This window comes from Ranitomeya variabilis, chromosome 2 (assembly GCF_051348905.1).
Source record: "Ranitomeya variabilis isolate aRanVar5 chromosome 2, aRanVar5.hap1, whole genome shotgun sequence".
NCBI lineage: Eukaryota > Metazoa > Chordata > Amphibia > Anura > Dendrobatidae > Ranitomeya > Ranitomeya variabilis.
The window spans coordinates 382,314,102-382,335,022 of record NC_135233.1 but is presented as its reverse complement, the minus strand read 5'-3'; the positions used below and the strand labels follow the sequence as shown (position 1 = coordinate 382,335,022).

General features: G+C 47.9%; 1 protein-coding gene across 18 annotated transcripts; it reads left to right on the top strand.

Moving 5' to 3' along the window:
• Positions 1-6,596: 6,596 nt before the first annotated feature.
• Positions 6,597-19,220, top strand: RXRB (retinoid X receptor beta). 18 transcript variants are annotated; one of them, XM_077286172.1, is made up of 11 exons: positions 6,597-6,759; positions 10,912-11,159; positions 13,048-13,119; positions 13,199-13,352; positions 14,280-14,459; positions 15,084-15,253; positions 15,485-15,614; positions 15,855-15,987; positions 16,065-16,156; positions 16,279-16,384; positions 17,252-19,220. In XM_077286172.1, exons 1-11 carry the CDS (start codon positions 6,675-6,677, stop codon positions 17,397-17,399), a joined length of 1,518 nt encoding a protein of 505 aa, XP_077142287.1. In that variant the 5' UTR covers positions 6,597-6,674; the 3' UTR covers positions 17,400-19,220. The 18 variants fall into 18 exon arrangements, with proteins under 18 accessions (XP_077142287.1, XP_077142288.1, XP_077142294.1 ...); XM_077286173.1 differs by having other exon boundaries at positions 6,598-6,759; positions 10,912-11,147; XM_077286175.1 differs by having other exon boundaries at positions 6,599-6,759; positions 10,912-11,147; positions 15,102-15,253.
• Positions 19,221-20,921: the final 1,701 nt, after the last annotated feature.

Sequence of the window (20,921 nt, the reverse complement as noted above, 5' to 3'; positions counted from 1 at the left end):
GGACAGTACCTGCATGGAAAAATCAGAGTCAATGTAAGGCGGTCATTTAGGAGCGCTGAGGAGGCAGCCCCAGGGATAAGGGAAGTGCCAGGAATCTGAATTGATTAGGAAGCTTCTCTCCAAGTACTGGTTCATCCTTAAAGGGGACCCTATACTTTCAAGACATATTCCCGCCCATCCCAGCACGATATTTCGTAGGAATCATACGCTACGGAATCTTGTTGCACCTAGTAATACCACGTTAATCCCAGCCTCTCCTTCAGTTTATTAAACGTCTGTGAACCCTGGCTGTTTCTCATGTAGATCCTCTAAATGTCTCTGTTGCACTTCTATTCTGAATGGGGCATGAGAATTTAAATCAAACACTACAGGTACTACTTAGAAGATTAACTTCCATGTCAACTGTCAATCCAATTATGTGGTTTATTTGATTGAATGTGGTTGCGGTCTACAATAGGTAGACCATACCATACAAACCATGCACGCTAGGCTTAACAAACATCACCAGAATATTCAAAATGGGTTTCTTCTTCATAGTCTCTCCAAGCATTTCCTAATGGTACACCAGAAAAGTATAAAAACTCTACAATTAACGATCATTGATCACATACCCGACACCGTGGCAGATCGTCTTAGTAGCTTGATAAATAGAGAGATCTTTTGGATATTTAAGCTTGGCACCCTGGCCCCCGAAGGACTGAACTTAATGACAGCGAAAGCAACCAGATAAATATACATATTTTTTATATTTAGTATTATAGGTCTGACTTTTTCAACTAGGTTTTTTTTAAATCAAGGATTATTCACTTTTTATTGTTTTAATTGTTCTAATTGATTTTATTATATTTATTAAAAGGTTCCTTACTGTTATTTTATTGTGTATCACTAGCTCATAGCCATATTAGGTGACCACTTGCATTATATGTAACTGTTCCTTTAAATTTGAACTGACAATGTCAACTATTACGTGATTGGCTGTCTTTCATTTAAATACTGCCTCCTTACTACCATCAATAAACTCCCACCTGATGAAGACGGCATACCTGTTGAAATGCGTTGTGGCTAAACTGTATCCAGAGTCAGTGTCTCCTTTCAGCGCTCCTGTGACCGATTTCTACCTTTTACCCAGTACCTGTATGGAAGGCAGCTTGGGCCGTTCCTTCTGGGGTCTCTGCAAGGTGACTCCAGGCTCCAGGGTGCTGCTGTACCACAGGTGTTATACGGACAGTTTACGTTACGTATAGTCCTATGCCCTCCGGGTCTGTCGAGTGACCGGTGCCCGGTTTCTGCGCTCTGGCTCACAGGAGGCGCACTCACAGCCTCCCTAAACTCCTAATCTCTCCTCTGCTCCTTTCCCTTCATTGTCTGCTCCAGACTAAATTAACTCCTCCTCCAGATGAGGATGGATATCAGGGAAGTTCCCCTAAAACAGGGTTTTGAGCTCCCCTTCCTGGCCTGGAGTTAGAATGTGTTGTTTGTACAGCTTACCTGCCAAAGGAATCCCTCTTGTTTCCAGGCATAGCACTACCCTCCCTGACAGGAAGGCAGCACTACCCTCCCTGACAGGAAGGCAGCACTACTGTGGTACCCGAACTCCTGGGGTGCCACACTTCCTCTACCGTGATGCTCCTTTTACTATGATTCTCCCTTTACCCTAATGTTCCTTCTACCGTGATGCCCTATCTACAATGATGCTCCTTCTACCATGATGCTCTCTCTACGATGATGTTACCTGCACCACGATTCTCCCTCTACTGTGATGCTGCCTCTACAGTGATGCACCATCAACCATGATGCTACTTCTACCATAATGCTTTTTCTACCGCAATGCTCTCTCCACCATGATGCTACTTCTATCATGATGCTTCCTCTACCATGATGCTTCCTTTTCCATAATGCTCCCTCCACCATGGTGCTTTCTCCTCCATGATGCTCCCTCCACCATGGTGCTTTCTCCTTGATGCTCCCTCCACCATGGTGCTTTCTCCTCCATGATGCTCCCTCTACCATGATGCCCCCTTTACCATGATGCTCCCTCCACCGTGGTGCTTTCTCCTCCATGATGCTCCCTCTACCATGATGCCCCCTTTACCATGATGCTTCCATTATCACAACGTGCCCTCTAAAATGATGCTTCATGGTTAAGATTTAGTCTCAGTGGTCAGCAGTGATTTTTGTGGGCAGCAGCTTCCTTCATTGACGTACATCCAGGTCTTCAGCAATGTTCACACTATCCAATCTTCCTTGAGAGAAAGGTTTGTCAGTCACAAGACTTTGTGTGCCATTATTTAAAGGGAAAAACACCGGAGAAACCCTCATTTCCAATCTTATCTCCTTAACTAAAACACCTTTTGCAAAACAGAAACAATATAATGCCATTTCTACAGGAGATTTTACTTCTTCAGTTGTACCAAAAAATAGTTTTATTGCATATGCAAATGTGGGCTCCTCGGTGCACGGTGCTCCTCCGGTGTGGCAGGGTCAGTGCGCCGATCCATCCTCTGTCAGCATGCAGCGCTCCTCCCTGACAGCATTCGCTTTCCCACAGGGAGCGCTGCCTGAATGGAATCCCTGGCCCATGGTGGAAGCACTGACACTGCAGCTGTGAGCGTAGGTCAGGGCCGTAGTCATGGCTCGCATAGGTGTCAAATCAAGCGCGCCCCGGCCACCGGCATCACATATATACAGTCCCTCTTACTCACGTGCCTGGTTCTCAGGGTCCTCACTGCATTGCAGGAAAACTTCTTAGTCTGATTTAGTGCATAAAAAGACAGAGTCCGGTTCCAACGTTAAACTTAGTACTTTACTTATTTTCATATGCAGCACGTCCATTTCAGTTACAGCATCAAGTTTTTGCTTTTCCCAGCGTCCTGCAGTGTGCTCCCGGGACGTCCCATCCCGCTCGGTATCGCAGCGTCCTCCCTGTCCGGGCTGCCTACCTTTAGGAGTTCCCTTGTCCGTTTTTGTACCAGACATAAGGGCATCAGCCGAAGTAGTAAGCTGCCACATTTTTGGAGCGACCTGCGTTACTGTCCTGCTGTGACTCCTGCAGTAGTCTCTGCTCTAACCACTGCTGTCACCGCTGCTATCTGCAGTCTCTGACGCTTTCACTGCTGCTTTCACTTCTGCTGTAACCTTCCACCACTTTCCAGCCCTGGGCCAACTGGGCTCTTAACTTGAACGTTGCGGAGTCACTGCGCTGTCCCAGGCTCTAAAGCCCTACAGGACGCCTTGAGCACCCTGGCCCTTCTGGCCTGTCTGAGCTCCCATGGATACCCTACTGCCTAAATACAGGAAATGCTCACTATCTTATCCCACAGTGACTCCTCCTATGTAAACTATGTACACTAATGTCCCCCACCTAGTGTTCACCTTGAGGTACTGGACTTATCCTATTTACACATCATGTGCATACATAGCAGCATAAGGTATTAAAACATATACAATTAGCAACATTTAACAACATTTAAATGGGACGTGCTTGGGGTATGAAAACACACAGGAGCCCTGCGGGGTTGGGTGCACACAGTGTCCGTCAGTGGGGGTGGGATCTCACTCCTCTCTCCTGTCTATGGCGCCTGCTAGCTGCACACAGGATCAGCCATTAGTGAGTGGCAGAGTGATGCTGTGTGCACAGACACGAGACAGGGATGAGAGCGCGTCCGCACTGGCACTGTGTGATGCCTGTTCAGGTCCTACGCGGCCAGGGATGCAATTCATGCAGCAATCATTGAAGCTGAGGGAGAGGTGGAGCTCGCAGATAGGGCGGAGCGGAGCACTGAGCCGGCCACGCCAAGGCTGCACCGAGGAGCCCTCATCTGCATATATAATAAAATCAGTTTTCTATAAAATCAAAGAAATTATGCCCATCCTGCAGGAATGACATCATATGGAGCTCAGTCCCCTATAGGACTGTGTGAGTGGTGTAAGCCAAGGTTTGGGGGTGATAGTGTTAGGGTTGGCAGAACGCACCAAGTATATATATATGTATTATTAGGTGCGTTCACAACCCGGGGTCCACCGTGCAGGAGAGGAACCTGCTGCTGGCAAATGGCGGAGGTAAGAGCAAACTCTGTTAACTCCACAGAGTCGCTAGGAACAAGATGCTGTGCCCTGTTAACCTCACAGAGGTACACAGCTACCAACTAGAGCAAACTGTGGTCATGCAGTCAGAGAAAACAAACAACTCCTCACCGGAGGTGCCGGTATTCTAGCAGCTTATTTCAGCCAAGGCCCTGAATACACTCATACAAACTCCTCACCGGAGGTGCCGGTATTCTAGGGGCTTATTTCAGCCAAACCCTAACCGCATCCAGACATGACCACACTGGCGCTGAGCTCATAGACATTGGTTTGATACTAGCGCATGGCCATGCGAACCTTTTATAGCTGCAGCAACTTCAGGACCTTCATAGAGGACCAATGGGAGCTGCTACAGTACCTGAGCAACTTCTGGACCTTCCTAGAGGACCAATGGGAGCTGCTACAGTACCTGAGCAACTTCAGGACCTTCCTAGAGGACCAATGGGAGCTGCTGCAGTATCTGAACATGTGACCCCCGACCTTCAATGAGAGGTCTTACCCTGGGCATGCTCAGAAGGGGAAAAGCAGGACTTAGTCCAAGAGACTTCTGCTCGCCGCTGACCAGTACTGGCTACAAGGACAGATCTTGGATGAACAGTAGTAACCAGTATCAGCCTGAGCCAGACGCTGGGACCGACGTCTCCGCTGAGCAGGCTCCACTGTGGCTGGAGAAGAATAGGAGACTGCAGCGGAGGTGGTTTGAGATTCCCCCTGTGCAGAGCGGGGAACTCAACACGTAACAGATAGTTTCCCATTAATGGGAGTCTGTCAGCACATTGTAGGGGACAAAGCCGTAATAAAATCACACAGCCCAGAGTGCACCTAGTGCCTAATCTGAATAATGATCAATTTCTGACAAATGCAGCAACGTGTTTGGTCAGTAAGGCATCGTTCACATGTTGAAGGCAGGTTGCGATCTTCATTTTACCTGGACTTTTGAAAATCACCCCAAGATTATGAAGCCAATGGGTTTGCACTGTGAGAATGCAGCCTGAACGTATGATTTTTATTAGGGTCATGTCCACTACACAGCGATGTGCAGCGCTCTGCTGACGGCGACAATGGCCTTACTAATAGTGATGAGCGACCGTGCTAGTATAAGGTGTTATATGAGCATGCTCGAGTGCAGCGCTCTGCTGACGACGACAATGGCCTTACTAAGGCTACTTTCACACTAGTCCATCGGTACAGGCCGTCGCAAACCATTGGCCCGACGTACCGACGGACAGTGTGTTAATGTAGCACAACATTGTGAGTTCCGGGGAGGAGGGGGCGGAGTTTTGGCCACGCATGCGCGGTTGAAAATGGCAGACTCGACGCACAAAAAAAGTTACATGGAACTTTTTTTGTGCCGACGGTCTGCCAAAACACGACGCAACCGTCGCACGACGGATGCAACGTGTGGCAATCCTTCGCAATGCGTCGCTAATGAAAGTCTATGGAGAAAAAACGCATCCTGCGGGCAACTTTGCAGGATGTGTTTTTTCTCCAAAACGACGCATTGAGACGTGCATCACACGACGCTAATGTGAACGCAGCCTAATGGTGATGAGCGACCGTGCTAGTATAAGGTGTTATATGAGCATGCTCAGGTGCAGCGCTCTGCTGACGACGACAATGGCCTTACTAATAGTGATGAGCGACCGTGCTGGTGTAAGGTGTTATATGAGCATGCTTGGGTGTTATCTGAGTGTCTACCCTGTGCTCTACTATGTCCGAGTCCCTGCGGCTGCATGTCTGTTAGACAGCCGCACCACATGCAGGGACAGACTAACAATCAATCGCCAGGTGTTACAGCTGTCAGACAGCCATGAGACCTGCAGCCCCGGAACTCAGACATAGTATTCGAGCACGGGGTAGACACTCGGATAGCACCCGAGCATGCTCATATAACACCTTATCTGCGCACGCCCGCTCATCACCACTTACCAACCCTAGCAAGAGATTTCTGAACTCCAACTCTGTTTTTTGGTCTCCATCAATGAATGTTCAGTTTTATAAAGAAAAGCTATGCAGGATAATGGCGCCCCACACACGGAAAACAGGGAAAATGGCTTTATTGTAGCCCAGAGTGCAAACAGATTAAAAACACAAAGACACCGTTACAAAAAGACAAGAGGGAGGGTAAGAGACAAGGGTCCCAATAGTATCAGGGACTATATAAAAATGCCAGTACATGTGCCCCATCTAACGGGCGTATACGTGGTATAGAATAATATAGTAATCTGCACACATGGATACTGGAAAAAGTTACAGATAATAGGTAACAATACTCAACAAATAGATGTCTGTATGATCTCTGTACACTCGTTATATATCATACATAATTGTATTATTAGTATCTTATAATTAGCAAGAAAAGGGGTTTATTTTTTTTATAGATCACACATAGGGTTAATATTGTCGTAAATTGAGGGTTAATTAACTCATGACTGACACCTAAAGCTACCAATCAATATGAGAAGCGGGACGGGTCATCTGTGCAATTAGGTATTTTAGATGGAGCTGGGGGAGATTTTGGTTCAGTCCCTGTGAGTGCAGAGGCCTAAGAGTAAGGACGGGAAATAAAGTGCTGGAGTTTAACTGAACCAATGAGCGGAACCGATATCCCTTATATCATGCATGGTCCGTGGTGCAATTATAAGCCCCGAGGTGTTCAAGACGACAAAATGATGGGTGAGCAACTTGTCTATGAACTAACGTGTTACTGTATCCCTAAATAAAGGATGTAATGTCTGTACACAGTGACTGCACCAGCAGAATAGTGAGTGCAGCTCTGGGGTATAATACAGGATGTAACTCAGGATCAGTAATGTAATGTATGTACACAGTGACTGCACCAGCAGAATAGTGAGTGCAGCTCTGGGGTATAATACAGGATGTAATTCAGGATCAGTAATGTATGTACACAGTGACTGCACCAGCAGAATAGTGAGTGCAGCTCTGGGGTATAATACAGGATGTAATTCAGGATCAGTAATGTATGTACACAGTGACTGCACCAGCAGAATAGTGAGTGCAGCTCTGGGGTATAATACAGGATGTAATTCAGGATCAGTAATGTATGTACACAGTGACTGCACCAGCAGAATAGTGAGTGCAGCTCTGAGGTATAATACAGGATGTAACTCAGGATCAGTAATGTAATGTATGTACACAGTGACTGCACCAGCAGAATAGTGAGTGCAGCTCTGAGGTATAATACAGGATGTAACTCAGGATCAGTAATGTAATGTATGTACACAGTGACTGCACCAGCAGAATAGTGAGTACAGCTCTGGGGTATAATACAGGATGTAACTAAGGATCAGTAATGTAATGTATGTACACAGTGACTGCACCAGCAGAATAGTGAGTGCAGCTCTGAGGTATAATACAGGATGTAACTCAGGATCAGAAATGTAATGTCTGTACACAGTGATTGCACCAGCAGAATAGTGAGTGCAGCTCTGAGGTATAATACAGGATGTAACTCAGGATCAGTAATGTAATGTATGTACCCAGTGACTGCACCAGCAGAATAGTGAGTACAGCTCTGGGGTATAATACAGGATGTAACTAAGGATCAGTAATGTAATGTAATGTATGTACACAGTGACTGCACCAGCAGAATAGTGAGTGCAGCTCTGAGGTATAATACAGGATGTAACTCAGGATCAGAAATGTAATGTCTGTACACAGTGATTGCACCAGCAGAATAGTGAGTGCAGCTCTGAGGTATAATACAGGATGTAACTCAGGATCAGAAATGTAATGTCTGTACACAGTGACTGCACCAGCAGAATAGTGAGTGCAGCTCTGAGGTATAATACAGGATGTAACTCAGGATCAGTAATGTATGTACACAGTGACTGCACCAGCAGAATAGTGAGTGCAGCTCTGGAGTATAATACAGGATGTAACTCAGGATCAGTAATGTATGCACACAGTGCAGCTCTGGAGGATGGCACCAGACACAGTGACATTAGCTCGCTGTCTGTTTCAGCCCCTGGCTCTCATTATTGCTGCACACAGACTATGGCACTGCTGGCGGCGGGTCACGGTTAGCGTCTCCATTCCGGGTGTTATCGGGTGACCTGTCCCCTACACTGACTGCAGGCCCCGCCCCGTCAGACAGGCCACATGACACGGACTTATTTATACATTGTAACAAAATATAAATGAGGCGCTCCATATAAGGAGACCGGAAGTCCCGCCATCTTCGTGCTCCCAGACGTTCTCTGGCCTCCGATCACCTTCCAGCCGCCATCTTGCCACACCCTTTCTCTTGAGGTCACATCAGGTCATGTTCCATCTGTACACTCCATTTTGCTACACCCGTCCTCTCTGGGGCGCGGACACGTATCATAGTTGTTGCTCGTGCTTGTTCCGCTCTGTCTTTTAGAGAACTTCACCTTTCCTTTGTACGATTGGTACTTATTAACGAAATGACTAAAAGCCACGCCCCTTAAAGGAAGCGCCTGACTTGGGGTGTGCAAAGATGGCGGCATTTCCGCTTCCTCATTAGTCTGGGGCCGCGGGGGCCGCTGGGAGAGTTGGTGGCTGCGGGTCCGGTGCGGGGTGACCGCAGGAGACCCCGGAAACTGCGTCACTGGCGGCGGCGCCTCATTAATATGCAGGTCATTAGCATAATGTCCTGTGTGTGAGCGGCGAGGACGGCGGAGAGTGAGCGCGGCCTGGACGGGATGGGGGACAGCAGGGGTGAGTGCGGGCTGCCGGGATAATGGGGGACAGCAGGGGTGAGTGCGGGCGGCCGGGATAATGGGGGACAGCAGGGGTGAGTGCGGGCGGCCGGGATAATGGGGGACAGCAGGGGTGAGTGCGGGCTGCCGGGATAATGGGGGGTGAGTGCGGGCTGCCGGGATAATGGGGGGGGGGGGGGGGGGGTGAGTGCGGGCTGCCGGGATAATGGGGGACAGCAGGGGTGAGTGCGGGCTGCCGGGATAATGGGGGACAGCAGGGGTGAGTGCGGGCTGCCGGGATAATGGGGGGTGAGTGCGGGCTGCCGGGATAATGGGGGGGGTGAGTGCGGGCTGCCGGGATAATGGGGGACAGCAGGGGTGAGTGCGGGCGGCCGGGATAATGGGGGGTGAGTGCGGGCGGCCGGGATAATGGGGGGTGAGTGCGGGCGGCCGGGATAATGGGGGGTGAGTGCGGGCGGCCGGGATAATGGGGGGTGAGTGCGGGCGGCCGGGATAATGGGGGGTGAGTGCGGGCGGCCGGGATAATGGGGGACAGTAGGGGTGAGTGCGGGCTGCCGGGATAATGGGGGGTGAGTGCGGGCGGCCGGGATAATGGGGGACAGTAGGGGTGAGTGCGGGCTGCCGGGATAATGGGGGGTGAGTGCGGGCTGCCGGGATAATGGGGGACAGCGGGGGTGAGTGCGGGCTGCCGGGATAATGGGGGGTGAGTGCGGGCTGCCGGGATAATGGGGGACAGTAGGGGTGAGTGCGGGCTGCCGGGATAATGGGGGGGGGGGGGCAGCAGGGGTGAGTGCGGGCTGCCGGGATAATGGGGGGGTGAGTGCGGGCTGCCGGGATAATGGGGGGGGGGGGGGGGGTGAGTGCGGGCTGCCGGGATAATGGGGGACAGTAGGGGTGAGTGCGGGCTGCCGGGATAATGGGGGACAGCAGGGGTGAGTGCGGGCTGCCGGGATAATGGGGGGTGAGTGCGGGCTGCAGGGGACTATGAGGGTAGTAATCACGATGGACAAGTCACTGCTGGGTATCGTGCTGCGGAGGTGTGATTACTCAGTGCATGCTGGGAGTTGTAGTTTCACAGGAGCAGACTACAGGGAATATACTTGTATGTGCAGGTCACAATAGCCTATAGGTGGGTGTCCGACTGGAGACACCAAAACGCTAGAGTGCGTGGTCGCAAATACTGACTTTACTGCACTGAATACCCCGTAGTCAAGGCAAAAAAGGGGCTAACAGGTGGTCACCGCTCCACTGGGACCCGCACTGACAGCAGAATAAGGTGTACGGGCGCTCCAGCACTGCGCTCCATTGTGACGGGGATTGATGTACCTGCTCCCTCCATCAGTGCTGGACCCCACAGATCAATAGATTACTGGAGAATCCCTTTAAGTGTTGCTTATGGGGACAACTTTTTTTTTTGGAAGTTTTCTGGGATTTTGGAAAGTTGCTGGACAGCAGGAATGGTTCTAACATCATAGGAGCCTCTGTGGTCCCTTACGCTCCAGCAATCTCCACTTCCACATCAAATATTAGTTGTGTTTTTTTTTTTTTTTTTCCCTTTTTATATTCCCTTTAGTGTAGTTGGAGCTCAATCCTCAGTTAGTCAGAAGCAGATCAGCGCTGCTGTCACCTCCACACAGTGACTCCATTGCTCTTCAATAAATTTGTGGTCTTGCACCAAGTTCGCACTGTATAATGTATAATAGACGTCACCACTTAATGGTTTTGGATTACAAATACTGATTGTGTGAACGTGGCCTAAAACTATAGAAATCTGCAGCCGGTGTGAGCAGACAAATCTGCAGTATAATGTCCATCAATCAGCAGTTTCCAGTCATTGTTGGCCCCGTCCCCCTGCGGAGCCATCACCTGTTTCCTCACGTTTTCCCGGTGGTGATATAGAACAGTAGAGGTGGTGAGCACCAAGAGATGGGACTGACATATGTTTATGCCATAAGAGTAACTTTCCCTGACTCCTCTGTATGGTTTTTGCTTTCGATGACTGGAAGCGTTTCTCCAAGCCTGTAATGTTATCCCCGTCCGGTGTGAGCCCATGTAACGAGCGCTCCGGGGTCTCCTGGATGGGGACGTCTCTTCATCTTTCATTTATTGTTTCCTTTATTTCCAGTTTGTCACAGCCCAGACACCTCATCCCTGAGCCCACCTCTGGGGCGCCCGCTGAGTGACACCCCTCCTCCTGGCGCTCCCTTACACCCCTCCATGATCGGATCGGCTATGACCTCCTCGGTGAACTCTCCTCTGGGAAGTCTCGGCTCCCCTTTTCCTGTCATTAACTGTGCTGTGGGCTCCCCAGGAATTCCTGGCACCCCATCTATAGGATATGGGCCGGTCAGCAGCCCGCAGGTAAGTCACTATGTATGTATCATTCCTCCTTATAAGATTACATTATTACATGGGTTAAGTTCTTATGTGGCTACAATTGCTCGTCTTTTCTCAAGAATGGAGGGGATCTGATTCTGTACAGCTTTGCCTGTGGCCAGTTATCTCGACAGTGTGTGCCGGTAGCCAGCCGTCGGTCTGCTCTGAAGCCGGACAGGTCTGACCACCTTATCTTCCTCCCTAGTGACACAACCACTAAGTCTAATGCTGAGAACACTTCGCGTAGGGCATTAGTGAATGATGTTCTACACTTTTTTTTTTATTTTTTGTATTTTATTTATTTTTCCCAAATTGCTGTCAGTGGATGACTTCCCCCCCCCCCCCCCCCCCCCCCCAGAGACTGGTCAGACTCCCGTATAGTAGACCCAGGGCCTAGTGCACTTGGGAAGGGAGGTGTAGTACTGATACATGTGCTCAGTTCCTGGAAGGTTCTCTGGGTGCAGGTGACTTCAGTCTCGTGCCTCCGATATCCTCGATGGTATTTATTAGGTTGGTCTGCCATTGTGACCAGAGATGCCCGCAGTAGTAATCAGGGCATGTGATGGGCATTTCCTGACAATCAGCGCTGTGTAAAGTGACAGGTATATTATAAAGGTTTCCTCATGTAAATCCCCAAATGTCCAAAAAATCACTTAGGGCACCTCAACCACTATAACAACACTAGTCCCATAGATATCATCATGGGGCTAAGCGATCACACAATATTCATATAAAATAAAAATATTTTTATTGACAATAAATGGGTAAAAAAAAGTTGAGATATTCTAAGATAACCGTAATGGGGGACGCCATAAATCATATAGACACCGATACTGAGCATAAATATATAGCAACCACCTTCACTTAATACATAGTGATGGATAGCAGAGATCTTATATCAGCGGTGCTATGATATACCAGCTAAAGTCTATCCTATGAGAACATAAATAAAGATCTGCAACAAGTCTATATTCCAGGGACCTTATGGAGATCTGGATCCCAATACCAAAATCAGAGTATCAAAATACCCCAGGCCATAATAGGCACCGAGTACAATAGGCCAGAACAGCCCCAATATACAGGGGAATATTGTGCTCAAAATGGCTATTTTATAAAGTGTATATACCTGCTGCAGAGCTTCTCCAGGTGTCCCCTCACCCTGACATGCGTTTCGCCGCCAGCTTCTTCCGGGGGCGTCAAGTGTCTACAGACTTGAGGATCTGTACAGAAAGTGGCCATACTGAGTAAGAGGCAGAACTACTGATGTCAGAGACCAATGTAAAGTCCTTCTAAACATCGCCTTACAGCCGCCTGTGTACAAGATATTAATAACCTCAGAGTTTTACTTCTATTGTTATACTGCAGAGCTGCACTCTCTATTCTGCTAGTTATTGGTGGCAATGGTCTATAACACATTCTGACACGTCCGTAAAAGGAAATGGCTGGAGCGGTCTCATTCCAGTAGTGGGCAACACCTTTAATATCCCCAATATTTGTCGGATGGCAGTTTTGTTTTGTTTGTTTTTTGTTTTTGTTTTTTTAATCCCAGTTAAAGGTTCGCTCACACTTGTAGATAAAAGAATCTGTCCCATTCTCATCCATAAATGGTGGGATTTTTTTTTTTTTTCTCGGCAGCTAGGTAACCAAGTGAGTACTATCAGATAGAATTGTAATGTAGCCATAAAAATGAAATGCTTCTCTGGTCCAGATGGATGGATTCCCCCCCCCCCCATGTCAAATCCAGCTGAGAATACTGAGTAACATTGGTCCGAGTGCAGTAACTTCTCACATTGCACTTATCAGACTTTCTACACCAATGTGAGCGAGCCCGATCTGTAGTCTTTATAACAGAAGCTGTATTGTTGAGTCTGACTTACATTTTTAGGAAGATTTCAGCTCCGAAGCCTGCAGAAATGTGAGTTCTGCCTTGGAATCCAGAGTTGCAGTCTATCATAAGGTGAAATATTGCTCGGGGTGGACCTGCACATTGGCTCAGCTGTCACGTGTGCATTAAATAAATCTATCGCTCCTTACAGATAAACTCCACCGTGAATCTCTCGGGTCTGCACTCTGTCGGCGGCTCTGAAGACGTGAAACCTCCCCTGGGAGTGAGAGTCATGGCTGGCCATCCCAACGGAGGAGGAGCAAGTGGGAAGAGACTGTGCGCCATCTGCGGAGACCGCTCCTCCGGTAAGGGCCGCTTATTGATGCCCATGTGTTGCCCTTAGGTTTGGGCACAGACATTGCTGAATTGTCCTGTCCCCTCTGGCTTGGGGTCTGAGTTCAGTCACTCACTACATGTATCCCATATAGTGTAAAGCAGACCATGTTATTGCTGCACTGGACTAATGTCCTGCAGAGAATTGGGCTTCAGGCACTATTACTGAAGGTCCTGCTATGCATGGCACGTGGTCATACATTAGTGCCGGAACATGGCGTTGGCACCGTGCCAACTAACCAACTTCTGTTCCATGGTGGATCACCACTCCACGTTGGCGGAATGTGGCCCCTGGCTGTAGTCAGTGGAGATTGCAGTTGTCGGCTTCATACGTTCCAGTGCGTGCTTAGTTCAGGGCGTTCCTGGTGCAGGGTGAACTCTGTATACAGTCCTGCATGCACGTGGCTTTCCAGTTACTGTAGCTGCTGTTGTAATCCTGCCATAGCTCCCAGCAAACGCTGCTAATCCCCTCCTCCATAGGCTGCCGAAGAGGCCGGGCGTCGCTCATTAACTGGAGGGCTGTGGCCTCCCTGGGGAGGAGGAATGGGCAGGGATGTGAAGTGTTAATGAATGGAAGCCTCATTATAAAGTAAAGCAAAAATGTATCTGCCTTAATGGAGAGGGCCTCCTGAGTTGTAGTCCTTCACGTGGTTGCTTTGGAATCATGGTAACCTATTTCTCACCATTCATGAGGCTCTAACCTATTTATGTAAGTGCACCCCCCCACGGACAGAGGAAACATGTGGGTAACAATATACTTCTCATGTTGTACGTTTTTCAGAGGTCGGGGAAACAAATCTTAAACTGATCAGAACGTTTCATTCTTACTTAACCTGGTCCCCTAATGGTGAGGCCTCGGAGGTGGTGGGCTTCACACTGGTCGCCCTCTTGTCTTCCAGGGAAACACTATGGCGTGTACAGCTGTGAGGGCTGCAAGGGCTTCTTCAAACGCACGATCCGCAAGGACCTGACCTACACCTGTAGGGACAGCAAGGACTGTATCGTGGACAAGAGGCAGAGGAATCGCTGCCAGTACTGCCGCTACCAGAAGTGTCTGGCCACCGGCATGAAGAGGGAAGGTGAGTGGCCATGTATCGCAGGGTCACAGAGATATCTGTCAGATTACATTGTGTCTTCCATGGTCTTGCTACTTTTATTTAGGATGATAGTGTTTTGTCTTAACCTGTTTATCCGAAAGATGTTGGGGCTTATTTTCAGGGGATCTCATGTCTTTCCATGAACGACAATCTGTTTACACTGTTTGACGGAGAACAATGGGGTTAAAGCGATCACTAATAATTCTGTCCCCTTTTTTATATCAGTTTATCGGCAGCACATCCCCTGATTACACTGGACAATGTGCTAACGAGAACAATGGGCCTGATTAAGATGGGGTTGTGTGGTCCCGTCTTATTGAATGGGGCCACTGGAGTAAAACGCACCTAAGTTAAGGCATTAAAAAAATTGATTTGTACAAGTGCTGTGCTCCTCTGTCAGAAATGCACATGTGATCCAGTGACTCCCCTCTTCCCCTAATGTCGGCCTTGACTGTAACTTGGCTTTATTTTTAGAGCGGGGCTTATATTTCGAGCATACTCATAGAATCATGCTAGGGCTCATTTTTGGTGCTAACATGGTATTTATGCTATAAAGATGAGATTAAGATGTCTGCAAAAGTCCAATATCCATAAAAATTACCTAAGGCCTTTTTGTGCCATCAGCTGTACAAGAGGAGCGTCAGCGAGGTCGGGAGCGAGAAGGAGAGGCCGAGTTCAGCGGCACAATAAACGAGGATATGCCGGTGGAGAAAATCCTAGAGGCTGAACTGGCTGTGGAGCAGAAAAGTGATCAGAGCCTCGAAGGGGGCGGATCTGTGAGTATGGGGGGGAGAAGGGACGTGTGCGGCACTGAGGATGGGGGACGTGTTCATGCGGCACTGTCTGTGGGTGTTGGGATATGTTGCCATTCTGGTACTTGTGATGTTAAAATGAATGATTTTTTTCTTCTAATAAGAGACTTTGTAGAATGAAGTCCAGGACTCTTCCTGTCTGTGACGGTTATAGATCACGAGGGTCTTGTCCTCACCTCTCATCTCTTCCCTTAGCCCAGTGATCCGGTGACTAACATCTGCCAAGCTGCTGATAAACAACTTTTTACTCTCGTTGAATGGGCAAAGAGGATCCCGCACTTCTCTGAGCTGCTATTGGACGATCAGGTTATACTGCTTAGAGCTGGTAAGAGCCGCCGGATCCAGGACTTGTGATGTAACTTCCCCTTGCTGCCTTTCTCCATGTTTCATTACCTCTCATCTGCTGAGCGCTATAACACATGTATTGGTCATAATGAGGGTGATGCTGATGGCTGAGCAGCGGCCCCGGAGACAGTCCCCAATGCTGTCTGCAAACTGTGCGCCGACTCTCATACAGGAGATGGGTTACTGAGTAACCTCCATGGATCTCTCCGTCTCCCCTTAGGATGGAATGAGCTCCTCATCGCTTCTTTCTCCCACCGCTCCATTTCTGTGAAGGACGGCATCTTGCTGGCCACCGGGCTGCACGTCCACCGCAACAGTGCGCACAGTGCAGGGGTGGGGGCCATATTTGACAGGTACCGGAGAACCTCTACACTTTTCTCTGGGGACCTTGTATAATGTGAGCAGCTGACACATCCTCTGTATTTTGCAGAGTTCTCACTGAACTTGTGTCTAAGATGAGAGACATGCGCATGGATAAGACTGAACTAGGCTGTCTGCGAGCGATCATATTGTTTAACCCGGGTAAGGTTTTATTTGAATTCGTTTGCTTTAATTTCCAGGACTTGGTTCCTCATCATTTGAACATTAACCTGGGAGTTCAGCTTTGTGATGGCATTAATATATTCTTTTATGTATCTGTTTAGATGCCAAAGGACTGTCCAACCCAGCAGATGTGGAGGTTCTCAGAGAGAAGGTCTATGCATCTCTGGAGTCTTACTGCAAACAGAAGTATCCAGACCAGCAGGGAAGGTGAGGGCTGCGGGAATGGTGACTGCAGCAGACTGACCATTCGTAATGGTTTTCTATTATACTTTGTGTAGTCTCCCTAATTACACCTAATGTCATGGCAAAAAAAACCCTCCCTCTACTCCACCCAGACGAGCCAGGAGGCTGCACAGCATTGGGCTCAATACCAGTAGTGGCCATTAAAACCATGGCAGTGGTGTAGAGAATTACCAGTGTGTGCACTGTAGACCGGCCAATACTTTGTATGATGGCTGAAACTTGCTTTAAGTGGAAAATCCCTTTAAGCCATTTGAATGGATACAGTGATCAAAATTTTCACTATCCAAATTCTTCTGTTTAGGCCTCGCACTCCCCCGGGTTATGACCTAGATGTCATGGACGTGCTGTCACTGAGCCATTGGACAACATGGTCTCACTGTGAACTGTTCCTAGCACTTGGCTGAGATTGGAGAGTAGAGATGAGCGAGCGCGCTCATAATGTGTTACTGATTGCCTTGTGCGTGCTCGAATAATATGTTGGTCCCCGCAGCTGCATGTTTTCCATCTGTTAGACACAACACGTGTGGGGCATTCCTGTTGGGCAGCGACAGGGACTCTCGCATATTATTGGAGCATGCCCAAGATACTTGGGTAGCATGTTGTCCGCTCATCACTAGTGAGATAAATCCTCCACATTAAGCATTGATGTCTGCAATGTGCTGCCTCGTGTATCGTGATCTGCTCAGTACCTCCATTTTGGGCAATGTGACCCGTTGGACCGTATCTGCAGCCAATGGTGCACATTTCTCATAATTGAATCCCAGTTTGCAGCACTTTGCTTTGCGTTGTGCAGCTTGTTATCTTATCTCTGCCTTTTTTTTTTTATTTAAGGTTTGCAAAACTGCTCCTCCGTCTCCCAGCCCTGCGCTCCATTGGACTCAAGTGTCTTGAACACCTCTTCTTTTTCAAACTCATTGGAGACACCCCAATAGACACCTTCTTGATGGAGATGCTCGAGGCGCCCCACCAGCTGTCTTGAAGACGGACTGTAGCGACCACCTGCTGCTCCATCCTGAGACTGCTAGTAATACATACTGTAATAGATCGCTTCCATCTGGAGACGTTATAGGCACCTCAAAACCTACCCTGAACTGGTCAGCCTCTTCCCCCTCGGTTATAGTCCACATTCTCTCATGGATGGCATCGAAATCAGAAGGTTTGTCTTAAATGCAACTAATTTGTAGGGAGAGCTAACGAGGGCCCCAAATTAGACTTAACCCCCTCCTGGTTATTGCCCATAGAGGTACAGGTACCTCCAGAAAGTGATCTGCACCCTAATGACTGCTTCTGAGGCTTCCACTAATCGTGAAGAACGAGTTCCATGTCTGATGTACAGGATTTTTCTTTTCTGACACTCCTATGCAATATCCCTGATTATGCTCCAGATAACTATGCTAAGAATGGATGTCTCTGACGAGAGGGTCCCCCATCCCGTGACCTCCCCAGGAGCTCTTCTGAGAGATGGGAACTCTATGACGGAGCCCAGGTCGCAGTCATCGTTCCTGACTGATCTTCGTTTAGCAGGCCGCCTCCAGAAAGAACGGACTATGAAAGATTGGATTTAATGATGAAAGTTTGGGTGGGGGGCTTGGGGTTCTCTAACATGTAATGAGTCCCGATTAATCAGCGGACGATTCAGGATGGATCCTCTTATCCCTCCATCTTGATGATTTTGGACGCCCTATCTGATTATGGGCAGAGGGTGACTGTGGGTGAAGGGGACCTCTGCATTACTGTTTCTAGGGATCATTCGTTCACACTCTTGGGGTGGGGTTTTAATGACTATTCTGCTTTTTCTTGGGGCGCCTGGAGAAATACAACGGGGGCTTAGCACCTTGATCTCTTCCTGAGGAGAGATCCTTTATTGTGTCTGCCCTGCGTGGCGAAACCAGTTCTTGTACGATCAATGATTTTATTTGGAAGGATGATTATTATATTGCACATGATTTTAGGACTTTGTTTTAAACAAGTGGTGAAGATGCCCAGCTTCAGAATCTTTTTATTTTTTCCCTCTTAAAATGAAATCAAACCTGGTACATTTAATTACAAAATGGGGCTTTTAGCTTTATTTCCCTGGATTGGATGCATTTGGTATTGATTTTGTGAGTTGGCACCACATGGTGATTAAAGGCAGCGTGTCGGTACAAAATGACTGTTCAAACAATCCTGTTCAGTGCACTCTACCAAATACTGGTCCTCAAACCTGCACCGTTCTCCGACTATGGTAAAGCCAGAGATGTCATTGAGGAGGCAGAGATAGATGGGACATTAGTTGATGGGTAGGTGCACTGCCATGTTTGGCCACCAGTGTTTGCTTTGAACAGTCACTTTGTGATGACTCCTTTTTAACATGTCTCACAAATTATTGGTGCCTGGTTTTAAGCTTTGGTGTGTGCCTGCACCTCCAATTCCACCTGTATTTTCATAAACTTTTTTGCTGCTAGACCTCCCTCAAGGTGTGTGGGGGGGTTTTGTTTTTGTTTTTTTTTTAAATTCTCCTACTTTACTTCTCAGTTTAAAGCTCATGAATCTTGTTTTTTTTGTTTTATCTCCCCTCATTGCTCTAAGATTTCTGGTAATGTTGTTGTCTTAAAACAATCCGGCTGTTGTCTGCAGATGCGAAGAGAAATGTTACACACAAACCCCACACTTTGTTATATACACTTTCTAGGAGGCAGCTCCTCATGGGAGGGATTGTAAGGTAGGTGACTCCTCCTCCCAGTGGTAGCCCCACCCCCTACTCTGCGCTCGTTTATTATTCCCGTTGCTTGGAATGAATATTAAAGAGAATTTAGCTCTGTCTTCTGCTTCCTTCATTTTAATGTCTGGGGATATGGCACACTATGACGGGTTCCAGGAACAGTAGTTATTGACTGTTTCTAAAGGTTTTATTGTTACTTATCACCACTTACTGATAGGTGACAAGTATTCGCTCTGGAGTTTGCCTATGCTGCTTGGGTGTGCACTGTGTATCGTGGCTGGTAAGGTATGTGCAGATGTTCAGGAATTGGCAGTGCTCTGGATGCAGCAGACATGTGCTGCCGGCTATTGAATGCAGGTGAATCCTCTATGATCACTGGACTATGCACATTCACCACATCAATACATTGTATGGGTGACTTTATCTTGTGGAGACTCTCATCTCTGCAAGATAAATAGACATGCTGCGGTCTGGAGAGACGCATCGCATGTCCGTCTCTGCAGGTGTCTGTGCATGCCTAGTGGACATGGGATTTCTTAATACCATCCACAATGCTGTAACAATTGCACACTGTGCAAGTACACTGTGTCCAAACCATAGCATCTGCTGACAGAGTGCACCTACCCTTGGATAGCTGCAAAACGTGTGGTTTGTCAGGCAATACCCTCATGTTGCATCTGTCTTAAGGGTCTCAAGCAAATTATCTGAGCACCTGCAATATTCAGTTCATACCTAAGCACCATAGGCAAACTTCAGTACCGAGCGCAGGTGCTCATCACTGGTAACTGCAGTTTGGCTGCTGGGGTCCCCAAGCTGAATGGCACGACAGACAAGTATTCAGACTACCCCCTGCATTAGTCTGACTGCCAAAGATGGCTGAGTATGACAGCATGAATGGACTGTTCAGGGAAAGTGCTACACCAGTCTTCCAATATGCAAGACCAAATCACAAGTTACTGCTTCAAAGCCTTGTGGAAATATTAGATTGCAATTTTAGAGCAAACACTTAACACAAGTCACAAACAACTTTTTTTTTTTTTTTTAGATACGCATGAGTTGAGAAATTAGTCACTTGTCTATAGGGAAGCCAGAATGTTACATTATGAGATTGAGATGACAGTTGGTGCTTATAACGATCTATGGAGCCAGAGCTTCTAACCTGCTGATGACAATTCCTGCTGACTGCTGTTATCTTGTGTGCAATTAATGAAATAAAGTAACGGTCAAATTACTTAATGCCGCTGGATACCTAGAATTGTATCACATGTTTTCTGGAGCCAAATATTTCCATAAGATTTATTCACATCACAGCCTTAGATCTCAGCCTGTACTGCTGAGCAGGGAACGAGAATAACCCAGCTTCTTCCATTAGTCTTAGACGTCTCTAACATAAGGGTATGTATCCACAGTCGGTAAATGCTGCGGGGTGGACACCGTGTACAGCCACAGCGTCCAGATGTTACAGCATAGCGGAGGGGATTTCTTGAAATCCCTTTGCCACTATGCATGCTCGGATGCCTCAGCTTCCCTGGGTATATGCACATGTGACACATCTTTCCAGACTGCAGCATGTTAATTTATCTTGAGGAGACACTCAGCCTCGGCAAGATAGTCACCCATACAATGTATAGGATGCGGCGTAATAAAGCCGGCAGCGCTTTGGTTGGAGCAGGCATGTGCTGCCAATACTGACCCTGGAAACGTAGTGTTTAGAGCTCATTAACAGCTGTGAGGTGACAGATCTCTAATCTTCTGAATGAGGTTGTTTTGGTGGAAGTATGTGAATTTTTGACCGTCAGA

What these genes read in the sequence shown, in the direction of transcription:
- RXRB (XM_077286172.1), top strand. Translation starts at nt 6,675, where the DNA reads ATGAGCGGAACCGATATCCCTTATATCATGCATGGTCCGTGGTGCAAT. An exon ending in GGTTATACTGCTTAGAGCTG is followed by an intron (nt 15,615 to 15,854) that starts GTAAGAGCCGCC and finishes GTCTCCCCTTAG; the next exon opens with GATGGAATGAGCTCCTCATC. An exon ending in GTGGGGGCCATATTTGACAG is followed by an intron (nt 15,988 to 16,064) that starts GTACCGGAGAAC and finishes TGTATTTTGCAG; the next exon opens with AGTTCTCACTGAACTTGTGT.